The sequence below is a fragment of the Malurus melanocephalus genome, unplaced genomic scaffold (assembly GCF_030028575.1).
Source record: "Malurus melanocephalus ecotype Western Australia unplaced genomic scaffold, MMel_1.1 scaffold_4, whole genome shotgun sequence".
Lineage (NCBI taxonomy): Eukaryota > Metazoa > Chordata > Aves > Passeriformes > Maluridae > Malurus > Malurus melanocephalus.
This window is the reverse complement of record NW_026623236.1, coordinates 1,585,403-1,599,867: the sequence shown is the minus strand read 5'-3', so window position 1 is coordinate 1,599,867 and position 14,465 is coordinate 1,585,403. Positions and strand designations below refer to the sequence as shown.

At 37.2% G+C, this 14,465-nt stretch overlaps 1 protein-coding gene across 5 annotated transcripts in view; it reads right to left on the bottom strand.

Moving 5' to 3' along the window:
- FAM135A (family with sequence similarity 135 member A) overlaps positions 1-14,465 on the bottom strand; it is a 77,867-nt gene that overhangs the window by 10,490 nt on the left and 52,912 nt on the right. For 4 of the 5 annotated variants that reach the window (XM_057368865.1, XM_057368883.1, XM_057368875.1 and 1 more), the window contains 6 exons: positions 10,778-10,851; positions 10,336-10,490; positions 7,777-10,081; positions 5,608-5,768; positions 3,895-3,986; positions 1,763-1,860 (listed from right to left, as the gene is read on the bottom strand). In XM_057368865.1, coding sequence (XP_057224848.1) covers positions 1,763-1,860; positions 3,895-3,986; positions 5,608-5,768; positions 7,777-10,081; positions 10,336-10,490; positions 10,778-10,851 — 2,885 coding nt within the window. The remainder of the gene's footprint in view (positions 1-1,762; positions 1,861-3,894; positions 3,987-5,607; positions 5,769-7,776; positions 10,082-10,335; positions 10,491-10,777; positions 10,852-14,465) is intronic. The other variant, XM_057368896.1, reaches the window with a different exon arrangement.

The following is a 14,465-nucleotide window of genomic DNA, read 5'->3' as shown; positions in this document are numbered from 1 at the left end:
AAACCTGAACTCCCACCATGAATATCATTCTCCTGGGATGCTGATGCCCCACTGCTTAAGCAAGACAGAAGCTACCAGTCTTAGGATGGCAACTTTTCTGCCACACAAAATCATAGATCTGGAGACTGATACCTAATTTGACTGGGCTACTGAGCAGCACTTGTAGAAAGAACACTTCCTTTAGGAGTTGGGAAGATTTTATGAGGAGAAACCAGCATCACTCAGGGTACCCCAGAAAACTACCACAAGGCCTGCTTTCTACAGTGGCATAACCAAAATGAGGCAGCAAAGCATCAGCTACTTGAGCAGAGGATTTCTCAACAGGACTTTCCTGGACTTTCTAGGCTGTCCCCTCAAGGCCTTGCATAGAAGCAACATCTTTCTGACAGCTCTCTTGTGCAGCTACCAGGGAACAGCTACAGGATTTGCTGGCACATTTAACTTTCTCATAAGAAAAACTGAAGCTGAGAAATTAAAACTTCTGCTTCAGTAGGCCCCAAGACAAGTATACACCTTAAACAGGAAACCAAAATAAAAATTCATAATTAATTTTTACTTTCAAGTGGTAAGTAACAAATAAAAGTGAAAACATATTTACAAATGGAAAGTCTTATGGCAGAAGCAAACCAAAAGCAAATGAATTCAGTGCTCAGGTACGGACAATGAGAAGGTAAGTGGGTGGGTTTGCTCATTAYAGCCTTCAGACAAATGCATGGGAGAGAAGATCCTGATGTGTGCTGGTGGGTTACAGAGCTTCTCTCTGACAGTGCTACCATGTAGTCTGTGAGACAAAAATATGATCACCCAGTGCTTTTTTAATTTTTACATCAACAATTTAGACAAAATTAAGCATGTCAAATCTTGCCTATCWCAAAACAGAAGCATTTGTTTAAATAGTTGAGATTATGTTTAAATGTTTCAGATATTTCCTCCAGCTGARTAAGGCCTACCAAACTCATGTCTGTGCAGAAACTTGTCTGAAACGCATGTGACTACCAATTCAAAAAGCCTTCTGGGTGTACAATTTGAGGATGCCTAAACAAACGGATGAAGTCAGGCTTGAATTAGCTCCTTTCATCTATCGATGAGCTAACTCCAGCAACACTGCTGAGTTAGTAAGGTGGTCTGCCTAAATGGTGCACCTTGCTTTGAGAAATAAATGCAACAGGCATTCCCAGGAAGTAAATGTAAAAGAAAACAGGAATGCAGACTGTGGTGAGCCCTTARAAAGATGTAAAACACACTCTTTAGCAGATGAAACTAACACAAAACATAAAACAGGATGAAATAGATTTTCATGCAGCTGCCCTTCAACATCACAGGTAAGATGAAAGTGCCTTGTAGGAATTACAAGACAAACACTTTGCTATGTCATACTTGGTGAAGGGACTATAAAATCAGAAGGAAGCTAACTTCATCCTGGCATAGTATTATTTCTGCTTCCTTTGACTTTCTCAAAATACTGCTTTTCTGCTGAACCCTATTACGCAGGATTTGTGGAAGGACAAAATAGCAATTCCTTATATGTAATGCTTAACCTCTGCCATAAAACCACCAACAGATGAGCTCACAACATTGKTCAGTCTTCTTTCCTCTGGATATTCCCTCTCTCTCTCCATTGTCCTCCCTTCCCCAACTCCTCCCCCCTCCCAAATTGCTTTTTCCCATCTCTCTTCTGGCCTGCTCYTGAGCATCACAGTTCAGAACAACCCAGGGCTCTAGTTTAAGTTTATTTCTGTAAATAGTATATAACAGATATTACCTGATTTTTGAAAGGGTTAGATTATAAATTTGTATATACTGTATAATTTCATCTAAAAGACGATCTGTCATGGAATCAAAATCAGCAAAGGTATCATTCTGTAAAATAAAAGAAATAAAAAATAATAACTGTATTTTCTAATGCAGCAATATACATTCTGCATTCAGTCTGAATTCTTATTCCCCCGTGTTTTGATCAATAGCACACAAATAAAAGCATTGATATTAACTCTTAATACAAACACTATAGCTAGTTATTATAAATTTTTCAAGTAATTTTCTTGTAACATGGAATAAAGCGATACACATTTTACTGCAGGACTACTTTCTTCTAATACACCAAGACAAATGTTAACATTACATGCCCAGCCTTACTTCTAAGCCATTCTCTACACTTATCTGTAGTGAAACAGAAGACTGAACTGCATATTCAGAATTAAATCACACTGCCCATGAAATAGAAATGAGACAATTACYGCAACAACAGTCTACATTATAACTGTTTACTAAAATCAAACAAACAAACAAAATCCTTAAGGCCTTATCCCCAATYCATAGCTGACTCTCTCCAATGATCAGCAGTAAGAAATTAAGAGATAGGCAAAGCCTGCCTAAAACTTTTCAACACAAGTTCCAAAGAATCTGTGCTAAAATCTGTAGTGCTCAACATACTGGTAAATGATCTGAGAAAGGAAAGAAGAAGATGAAATATCAGTTTGTAGACAAAACTAAATATCCAGGGTAGTCAAACCTAGAACCAACCAGAATTTCAGAAGACTCTTATCCTACTGCATAACTGGGTGATAAAATGGCAAGAAATGTAAACCCATGTTACACAGGGAAAAACAGCCCGAAATGTATAGGCAAACAATAATATATACATCTGTGTTGCATATAATCAGCTATGTTAGGAAAGCAAGGAAAGAAAATGGCAGTGTAGCATTTTGTCAGTCCATAGTGCACAAGCATCTTAAATGCCCTGTCTAGCTCTGATCATTCGATTTTAAATTACAAGAAGTTTCAAGAGGGCAGAGAGGGGTATGATGGACGAACAGAAACTGTCTCACATCTAATTGTAAGAAACCCTAAATGGACTAAGTCTCTTCATTTGCCTCCTGAGGGAGAAATCATAGTTGTTTATAAAATATGTGATTAACTGAAGSAGTGAAGGAGGAATGATTATTGAGTATTTTTTCCAAAACAAGCTGTAAGGTAAATTATTTCAATTTTCTTCTTTACAACTGAATTACTAATGTATATGAACCACAGAATTAATCKCAACTGTATGCTGTGTATACAGAAGTAAAAATATTCAAAAAGAACCAGCCAAACTTAAGAAGAAAGGTCTGTCAGTAGCTATTAGGCTCAGAGGTCTCAGTGGAATTCACAAATCAGAAAGTCTCACAGCTGCTGACTGACACAATCTATAGGGCTAAAGAASAGAGAGCCTGGCTTGGTGCCTGTCCAGCCCAATTCACAAAGCATCCCAGCAGCTACTGCCAGAAAAATGCTACTGCACTGAATGAAGCTTTTGTTTGAGCCATTGATGAGACTTTGTTCTAGTTCATCTCTGAAGTATGTCTAATACAGTATGTAACACACACACACAAACAAAAAGTAAAAACTGGTCTTTTGTGCTTTGTCAAGTTTACTTCATCAGAAAAAAATAAAATACACAAAAGTTTAACAGAAGAGGTAACTTGGTATTGGYTCAGTGTTATGATGTAGATCTTGCAGTATGCTGACAAAAGAACAGCAGACAGGTATTTTGTACTTCTCAGAACCCCTGAAAAAACTCTCCCTTCTGGCCACACTAGCTTTCACTATTACCATTTTTACCACTAGTATTGAGCATATTTTATCCACAACTCAAACTGCTTATGCTGAGAATCTGGAGACACAGTACACACAACGAAATGGTAGCAACGAATATTACCCCTGAAAATATGTACCTTCAATACCATACAAGATTTTGTAATTGTTTCGACAAGCYACAGATCAAATCATGGATTCCATGAGAATACAACCAAAACACACAAAATGTGGTAAACTCAACAGTGCCAATAAATATATATATCTCAAGGGTTTCACTGTTTATAGGTTTACAAAAATTCTTTTTCAGTTGGCAAATACCTGATTCCTTTCAGACATAAGAAATTCAATTCTTCCTCCAGGTAGCCCTAGCTCAATATAAGTCTTCACTAATCTTAGATCTGCGCTGTTACCTTCGAAAGAAAAACAATCAAGAGTTAAGATTCTGCAAAATCAACTTGTAATAAAAGTACTCAGAATACTGAAYTGAATCTCTGGCAGAACTTTATATTTGAACACAGCTAATGATATTCTCAGYCCTAATTAAAATTCAGTAAGACTTTGAAAGATAAACTACAATGTCAAATTAAGTGACAAAATGGTCTATGGAAATGGCATTCAATGCAAACACTTTCAAAAAAGCAAGCATGTAGGAATTCATGTTTGATTCATCTTACCATCAAACTGATACATAGCACTGTGAACATTACATTCTCGGAAACCTAATTAATTTTGATAAAGTCAATTAAAGAACTCAAAGCTAGCTTAAAAAATCAGTGAAGGAGCATTTTCATAAAATGAAAAGGCAGAGTGAACTGTCAGCAGATAAAGATACTTTTAGACTGGTAGCCAAGACAACAAATGCTAGTTTAACTAGCATCCTGAAGATTTTTCCACATAAATAATCATGGATGCTTTTGAAGAGRGTACCCTTTCTGCCTTAATTAGAGAACAGGATTATTTATATCTGTCATTTATAGGAAACAGCTTGTATAAGCTCACCATTTYGTAAGAAAATTCGAAATATGTGGACTTTCCTAAGGCTTCAAACGTTTTTTTTTATTAACAGGCTTCTTGGTTAACTTTTATGCCAGTTCTGCATACAATAGCACTTGGATATCTACACTAGTAAGAGGAAATACCTCTGAGTCCTATTTTTAAAAGTGCTTAAGAAAGGCTGCTTTCTGCTCAAAAGAGGAAAGATAAACTATGCTGTAATTTTATTTTTTTAACTTAGGAATTTGAAAAATGAAGAAGGTGCYTGTGCAGTGCTGATGCAGTCCAATACTTTATTCTACTGCCCTCTTGTGTTTCCTTATATTGTTAATTTAAGAAGTGTCTCCAAAGCCCACACAAACTATAGAGAATATTATTTCTTAAAATGCATGTAGGCTTTGAACGAAAAGCAGGTGAATATATTCAAGATATTTAAATGGAATAACCTTTTCAATTAGCAAGGGGTTTTCTCAMATCTACCATAGTAGAATCTTTGTCTTTGGAAATATTCAAAAACCCAACTGGGCTGCATCCTGGGCAACCTGCTGCAGGTGACCCAGTGAGACAAATTTCAGTGATCCCTTTCAACCACTCTAAGATTCAGGGACCTAACCTATTAAAACCTTATAAACATTTTACTGCATTTTAGATGTACTATTCATTTTTTCTAACAAGATATACATATTTCATTTTTCTTGACAACACAGCAATTCTAAAGAAAACMATTTTGTCAGTAACTCAATTCTATTGCCACACTACGGACAGATTCCTTTGCAACATAAAAAACTGACAAATGCACCTAACRTAACTATGGCATGAAATAGATCTATGTGCAAGGAAGTTTTATTAAAGACAGAGAATTCTTAATTTAAAAGATTTTATGGAATACATTGTCAAATGTAGCAGTACAGTGTCAGATTCCCATTTCCCTCCAGTGAACCTATTTCAGATGCACAGTTCGGAGTTCAAATGACCAAAGCTAAATCTCACTGGTAATCTGAACTGCTATCTTGTACAGCATAATATTTTCCAGCATACCATCTAGGCCATGGACACAGACTATAAGATGTATTCCTTCTTCTGAACACTCATCCTCTTCCATACTGAAATAAGGTACTGAAGAAGCCAGTTTGAAAACATCACTATACATAAATCCAGGAAGTTTAAGTTGCCTCAATTCTTCTTTAGCCTGTAGGAAACTGGAACAAAAAAAACTTATTATACATTTACTATTGCTAGATAAATATAGGGTCCTCCAGGATGCAGTTTTCTATTGTCATTTTGCTTTGKATTCTATGTAATTAATATGAAGGAAAAGATATTTATTAAGCCAATTCCTCAAAACATTTTTACTGCAGATTCCTACRGGCCCCTTTCCTCTGCAACAAAAACCATCTCAAGCTCTACTCCCTTCTCTCCTTTGACCACCTCTGCAAAACCCACAAGTATTTCTGAAACCACTGAAGATTCTGAGTTCACTGTGGCCTTGAGCAAACAACAGCTTTGTTTACACRTAACAATAAAATTATAGGAATTATAACCAGTCAGAAGTCAAGGTTAAGATTTTCACTGACTTTTGACAATTCTTGCCAAAACCATTTCTTAGGTCAGCAGAAAGCTGGAGTCAGTGCTGGAATGTCTCACCTTAAGGTCCCTGTGGTAGGTTGAATAACTGATRCTTGCTTCTGAAACAGCCAAATCCACACTTCTGATCTTTTACATATTACATGAAGGCATACACTGTAAGGTTTTTAAGAGCTGAGACCCTCACATGCAGGGAGTTCCTTGTGTTCCTCCCTTTCCCTCCCTTCCCTTAGTTTTTGGGTATGACCTTCCTAATTGCCTATCACTTTCCCTGCAGCACATAAAGCTTTATGCTTCCTTATGCTTCTTAATGCGTCTGCTCTGCATGATCCCTCACATCATCATGCTGTACCCCATCCTCTTCTGCYGGCTCACTGCTTCCCTCCCATTCTACCTTTTGTTCTCTGTTTTCCCAGTTTTATCTTTAGCTCGTTCCTCACTAACTGGCAGGAACAGGCCTCAGTGAAGTCAGCCTGAACAGAAACCACTGCTGACAGCTGCTCTTATCACTCTGAAACAGAAGCTACTCGAGTTTATACTCAAGGCATGTTTTCTGAACTGAACATACCAAGGCTGGTTCTCTATGGAGCAGATCACACCCTCTGGATTCACAGTTATCTCACATTCCAGGAGACTATTTTTCCCAAACCCAAGTCCTTGATTTTATTCTGAGCTCACTTCCATTGTTACAGAACAGCCTGAGTAGTCTCTGCTCTCTGCTCTCCCATTCCACACCAGCACCCACAGCACTGTATTTCAGAAGCTACTTTTCCGGCCACTTCTAACCTGGTTTCCTCCACCTGACTGCTCAATCCTTCTCCCTGTTCTTAGCTGCCTTTCACAAACTATCTGATCTTTTATCTCTTCTGCCTGCTCAGCATTTATCTCTACCTCTCTTTTAAATTTTCTTCTCTCTACCAGCAACGTTTTACTTCCAATACAACACATAAGCTGCTGCTTCCCATGTTTATTTAGCAGGGCATTATCAGGGACACTCCTATGTTTAACCAAGAAGAGGAACAATCTGGGATCCCTGACATTCCTCTAAATTTGACTTTCCTGGTAACCAAACTGCAGTGTCATTTAGAACACTGCAGTCTCCGAGGTGTTACATTTTTGTTATTTGAAGTTAAGATTTAAAAATAAGCTATTACCATAGCTTGCATTACACATTTGCGTTACCTCACTAATCAGATGGACAACCAGTGACACAGTATTTTTGGGTTTATGTTTTTAAAGTCAAAGCATATTTTCCCAAGCTTGCTATTTTAACAATTTCCATTTCATAAAACAACATTTTTATGCTCAGTAGCATTTATAACATTATATTCATCTTTATTCAAMATCATTATTCTTCAGCTAAATGATTATTTTTTAAACATAACAAAGAAAAATCCTGTTTTGCTTGTTTCTCAAGCTACATGAAATGATAACTGATAGAAGGAGCTCAATGCTAAGACAATTTTTATCTAAACATCTAGAGMATGCTGTTAGTTGGGCATGCAGAATCCACAAGCCACAGTTCAGGGGGCATTCTACAGCCCAACCGTGCTCTTTCCCCCTTCTCTACTATATTAACATATTTTCTAAAAGTAATAAGGTTGTTTTAAAACAATCACTTACGCTAATATTTGAGGTTTTGGGGAGCTTTCATACCAGGCAAAAGCTGAAGCTGAGCTGCAGGATGTGCTGCCTGGCTGTTGTGTAATTGCACCAGATTTATTCTTTGAAGAGGAGATAACATTGCAGGGAGAGTCTCTCAGAGAAGAGGGRAAAGACAGACAACCAGGAGTACAGACACGGGGCACAGTCATTATGTCGTGCAGGTTTCCACTGCCAATCATTTCAGATCTCAGGCCTCTCTCTTCTGCTAAGCCATGATCCTGGTCAGCACTGCAAGCTCCATCTAATATACTATAGTCTGTTTCTTCGTAATACCCATTTTCAATCATTTCTTGATCCTCCTCTTCTTCCTCATCTTCTTGGGAAGAACAAATAATTTGTTTTTCATATGCTTCCTTTTGAGGGCTAACAGGATTGCTGTTGTCCGTAGGCCAAACATCTGACATATCTGTGCTGCTTCGAGAGCCAAAATAGTTCTCAACAAGCCCTTGCTTTACCATGTCACCACTACCACTTGGAGAAGGATTATCTGTACCAGTTTCACTTTTAGCTACTGACAGTTCTTCAGTTGTGCCCTTCAGTTCTAAGGGCTCATTATGTTTTCCTTCGTTTGATTTTTCAACTTCATACACGGCATTTACAGATGAAGAACCTGAAACAGCAGATGGCTCACCTATACAAGTCGATTCCAAACACAACTTAACTGTTTCTTCTGTAGCTCTAGGAAGCCTTTCAAGGTCCTGAGAGTTTTTGCAGGTTGTGCCAGGGCCTGTTTGTGGGCTGTAACTTTTCACATTAGTAGGCGTATCCTCATCTGAAACAACAACGTGCAAAAGATCTTTTTTTCCTGAGACTGAGGAATCTGTAGACAGAGTTTTGTTCTCCAAGTGCCCTGAAAACACAACATGCTGTTGCTGCAAATTGGTGTTTGACGGTTTACTGTCTTCACATTTTGGCAAGTCAATTGCTCCTAGATGCAATACCGTTTTGCTGTCACTTAGCTGGCATTCAGGTACAACAGATATCTTTGAATTCTCATCAGGTGACAGCTCATCATCATCTGAAGGCAGTGAATTTATGGATGTCAGGGATGACTGTATTTCACTTACAGCACTTGTACTCTCAGTGCAATGGCTTTCTATTGTGTTTTTTATAGCACAGTCTGGTTTTAGTAAAGGCTGAGGAAATACTCTCTCACTATGGGATGCACTTTGTCCATGAACATTTTCAAAAACATGATCAGGGTTGGGCTGAGTTGCAAAAGAACTTGGTTCACTTTCTACACCTGAATCTGAAAGCCTAGAAGAGGCATATGTCACACTAACATCTGGYAATTTAGTCGTGTCTCCACTTGCAGATAGTTGACTTTCTTTTGTTGAAAGAGTAGGCGGATTACTTTTCATTTTTGTCAAGGTATCGCTGGTTTGCTGACAGYTTCTCTCGTGGACCTCTTCCTTTTCAAGCGTGGGTTCCTGTTCTCCCAAATTCGATTTATTTCCACATTCTGAAGACTGACTACTCRGTGTCAGCAAATTCTGTTCGTGCACTCCATCTTGTGGAAACGTAGCCCCTGATCCAGTGAGAGTMGCTCCTTTCTCCTCTTCATAAAGATTCTTATTACGTGGTTCGACCTCAATTGTCCTGACTCCTGAGGAAGCTGGCTGACCTCCTTCAAGTGTACCTCTGTGTTGTAAAGCACTATCTGCTTGTATAGTTCCAGAACCTGTCTGGGAGATAGTCAGTCTATCAAAAATAGCCTCATTTTCACAGTGCACAGGACTACTTGGACCTGGTTGGTCATCTTCAATCTTGGTAGTCTTTCCCTCAGATAGCAATAATGGAAGTTCTTTTTGAATTATTTGCCTGATGCAGGCCTTTGTATCACAAGGAACTCCACCGGCTGTAGGGTCCAGCCCTTCATTAGCATTGYATGAAGTCAACCTGCCTTCTGAGCTTCTAGAGGCATCTTCCAGTGCACTTTTCAAACATTTGTATCCGACTAAGACCACAGAGTCCTTTGTGGTCTGTTTTATGACTTTTTTTGTGTTTTCAGGTTTCATTGTTTTAATGAGCTTAGTAACCTTAACTTTGGATTTATTTGCATCTTCACTTTTCCCTTTCGAAGTTTTTGTCAGCATCTTTTCAGTTTCTGAATGCCAAAAGGTGGAGGTACCTGCAGGTCTTATATTCAGTTCTGGACTAGTGAAACCAGCAACAAAACCTTCTTCAGCTTCAAATTTATCCATTTTATTGGACTCWGCCCTTGGAAGAAGACTCTGAGCTACCAACCAGCATACATCCAGATCTTTCACAAAAAAGACGGAGAAAAAAAAAAGAAGAAAAAGGACATTTACAAAAATATTAGGCAGATAAGTGATGTTATAAAACACTAACAATTTTAGAATTTTACAMATCCTCAAATTCAAGCTAAAACCCCATAGCTTATCAAATAAATGTAATCCTTTAAAGCCAGAAAGAAATTTACAGAAAACTACTCAAGTATCACAAAAGTTTTGCTCATTTCTTCAAAAAGGAAACTATACTGTGAGGCATGCTTACCTTCTGTAACTGAATCTAAATATCGATCTTCAAAGATAATAGGCAAGGAATTAATATCTCCATCTAGTTCACTGCACTCAATAGGGAGGGGTGGAAGAGAACTGCAGAAGGAAGTGCTTTTGATAGCTGCACACATCTGTAGATGACTTTGAGCACTGAAAAAAAGGAAGCAGTCCTTCATGAAAAAAAAAATATTTTTACATTAACAGRAATTTCCAACAGTTTAATTAATTTTAGTGGAAGCTTTTCTACTAATTAACTATTAATAGCTTGATGATTTAATAACTTCTTAAATAATTTCCAGTACTTTAAATTTATATTGAGAACGTAAGTTTCTCTGGAATTTTTTATGTATTTGCAATGCTATTTCTACACAATATAAGCTACAGAGTGACAGTACTACATGCTATCTATACACTGTGGAATTCCAAAGGCTACTCACTGTAGTTCTTGAAAGGCAAGAGCAGCTTGCCTGGGATGCTCAAAACAAAAGAATGCTTCAGCAAATCTGCGCACCTGCAAGATCCAAATGAAGTTAGAGCTTATTTTACATTACAAATAATTTTTAAAAATCCACCAGTATTCCTATGCATCAATCTATCATTTGTATGTATAATACAGACAGTTACTTTTTTTTATATGTTCATTCTGGGTGGGTGCCACAAACAAGACAAGTGACAGAAACAAGAATTTATATTTGTGCTCTTGATAACTGGGTGTTATATTAGATTCAACTGCCTGCTGAAAATTTGATTTCCAATAGACCAATAATCCAAATCAGGCTCACCTGAAACAGTAACACACAAAAATATTATTGGAAATTTCAATGAGCAGCTGACACTTCWGAATGAACCTAAGGATTACCTTCAGAAGCAGAAACCAACTAGGTATTCCGCAGTCTCAAAATACAGAGAGTGTTTCAAACTTTCCAGAAATACTCTCTAGCCCACAATAAACTAATGTGCTAAAGAATCTTTTGTTTGCAAAGATTTCTGCTGGAAATGATGAAGACTGTAACAAAATGTACATTAATTATAAGCACTGTCTTCAAGACTTAATTGTATGCCTGAGGTCAATAAACAATATGATCCTGAAGTGGTATTTAATAACACAGGGGAGCATATTTTTACCATCAAATATGTTAAACCATCAATATTTTACTATCAAACACATGCTCAAATAAAGAGTGTGAATTATACAGCAATTTACTACAAATGAAAACATAATCAATGTAATGAAAATGCAGTATCTAGAAACCCCAAAGGTTTTGTAAGATGAGATTTCTCACATTTCTGATATAATATATAAATATGAATTCAGCCTATATGCATTTTATTTTTGAAACTGACAAATTACCTGCATCAAAAAAAGCGAATTAAAGAGAATGTGCTGTGCAGTGGTTGTTGGCAACAGCTTGTTCATTAACATTAATTTGTTTGTATCAATTAAAAGAAAATTTCTACTCCACTTAGAGAACCATATGCTAGTCTAGTGAATCAATAATTTATTTACCAACCACTTCCTTGCCTCCTACTCCTTTATTTCTTCAATATAATCTGGGTGTTCCTCTTAAATTATGGAACTTCCCGAACAGATTGTGAAGCTGGCATTCAGACCTAGTTCAGTTCCCTCAGCCCTTTCACTCTGAGCCCAGCATCTGTGTCCACCCTSAGGACAAACATGGCTCTACGAAAATCTCCTGCATGAACTGGCTAACATCACACCCTCAGGACTACATTAATTTTGCCCAGAGGTAAGCACTTGGAGGGGAGTTAATTTTCCTTCATGATATATTGGCCAGTGTACTTTTAGAGAGTAGTACCACATGGATTAAATTTAATTTCTGTAGCTTCTACACTTTTCTGTTTTCTTAACACAAGAAGAACTTGGAAAAAACATTGTTCCAAGCTGCTTAAGAAAAAAMCCCAAMCCCAAACCACAAACATTTAACCCTCAATTTCTAACCTGCACTAGAAGCTGAAAGTCCTGTCCCAATCTTCCAGAATTTAATTTACTGTTTTACACTAAATTAATCTCAGTCATAACATCATTTCTAAATAGTTATGCAAAATGCTTGGATATAAAAAGAAAATATTAAATTTAACACTTTCTCGTAAATGCAACTTTCACTCTCACCAGAACTCAATTMGCTTCCATCAGAATTTGTTGTCAGGAGTTTATGCGTACACACGTGGGATTAGAATTGGTCTTCCCAAGTAATTTGCTGCATATTCCCAGATGGCTTTTCTAAACAGAGATCTACCTTGTAGATACATGATTTTGTCAGAGCTAATCCCCAACCCTTCCCCAGAGAGAGGGGACTGTTACACAATGGACTTAACAGATAATTTTACTGCAAAAAACTAGATTTTAGAACAATTGATCTTGGAGAGTGGACATTATYATTCTAAATTAAGCAATTTAAAAATTAATTCAAGATCCTTATCAATCAGGTAATAGTTACAGGAACATTGCCAAATCAGTAGATGTCTGTGGTATATGTCAAGAAAAGGGCACACAGCTGTCTCCCAGGAAGCAAGCAAGGTAGTTTTGAGTTTAGATGTGAGCATCTCGCCACATAAAGTAACTAGAGTTAGAGGGCTACTAGATCTGTAGAATTCTGTACTCCCTCAAACAGAAGAGGAAGGGTTTTTTTTTTATTATTTGAATAAAACTCATTTGTAATTGTTTAGGTAATTTCAGTGCTTTTGAAGAAAATATCATTACCAGTTCCAGACAGCTCCCGGTTAGAAACAGTACAAAACTAGTTGAAAGTAAGCTCCAAAAGCACGYAAGTCTTTCTTAATGAGTGAAAAAAACCTCAATCAACAGTAGTTTATAATGTTTAATCGGTGCTTGACATATCGAAGGATGAAGCACTTGCTAGGATGCTGTTMAACAGTCTCTGCGGAACCAGAATGACTGCCAGCTGTGACAGTGACGCAGACGCTACCGACTTGGGCTGACTCCACAAGGGCTTTGCAGGAGGAAATTGCAGCTGCTACTCCTAATTCCTGCAGACTTCCCAAAAGCATGGATTTTTATGGTCCTCCCAATGTAAACAGAAGAAGTGTATTAAAAAGCTGCTGTGGAATACATACTGTGTCTCTGMATATTTATGAATAGCAATCAGAGATTTTAGTTTTCAGATCTCCTATTTTAGGACTAATCAAACTGGAAGAATTAATTTTGGAAGACTATGTTCAGACCTACCAGAAGATGTCACTACAGAACAAAGAGATGAATTAGTTTACTGTTCAAATGTTYTGTAATACAAAATTACATGTATTTSCAAAGTATTTACACAAACTCATCCCATCTTGGAGTGCAGAAAACAAGTGTCCACTTAAAAATTAAGTAATATCACATTGCTGGTCCTATCTAAGCTGGCTCAGGCAAAAAATCACTTTTCAATGCTGTATTATGCAATTCTTACAATCTGCCTGCTTGCTTTTTGCTACCAGGCCCCGAAATGTTATTTCAGGATTACCCCTGTCATGCATCTCCTCTTCAGTCTTTGACAGATCATTGAGTATCCATAAAGTACAGTGACAAATAATAAAAGGGAGTGAGCATAACAAYGCCAAAGGACACAGGTCACACAGACATAAAATCAAATTATACTTTTTTTAATAGGGAGGAAGAGAACTCCTACTACAATTTTTTTCAAAGTGGAGAGCATCACAGAAATACCTTTAATATGTGCAATATCTCAATTCCCACAGTATATTTAAATACTATGATTTATACTCCCTAAAATAACTGCAGTAAAATGCAATAACTAAGGCTTTTATGAGCTAAGGAGGATGACTTAMATCACAGATTTTAAAAGAACCACATTTAAGAAGATAAATACATGATCATTAGGAGTGTTTTCTGGAGCAGTAAAAATTAATGTATGAATTCTTCCTTTGGTTKTATTAAACATAAATTTGTACAAACACTAACATATGAGGAGCTGAACACAAAGACAGGTTAAATGAAACAGTATTCTTGTTTCACACCGTCCAGCAGTAAACTTGAGGGATTCCAGCACAAAAGGTAAGTAAGATTCATAGACAGACAATGAAATGATCCCTTTCCTATGGCTAGCACATCAAACAAATAACCCTSGCATTCTTTCTGAAAGA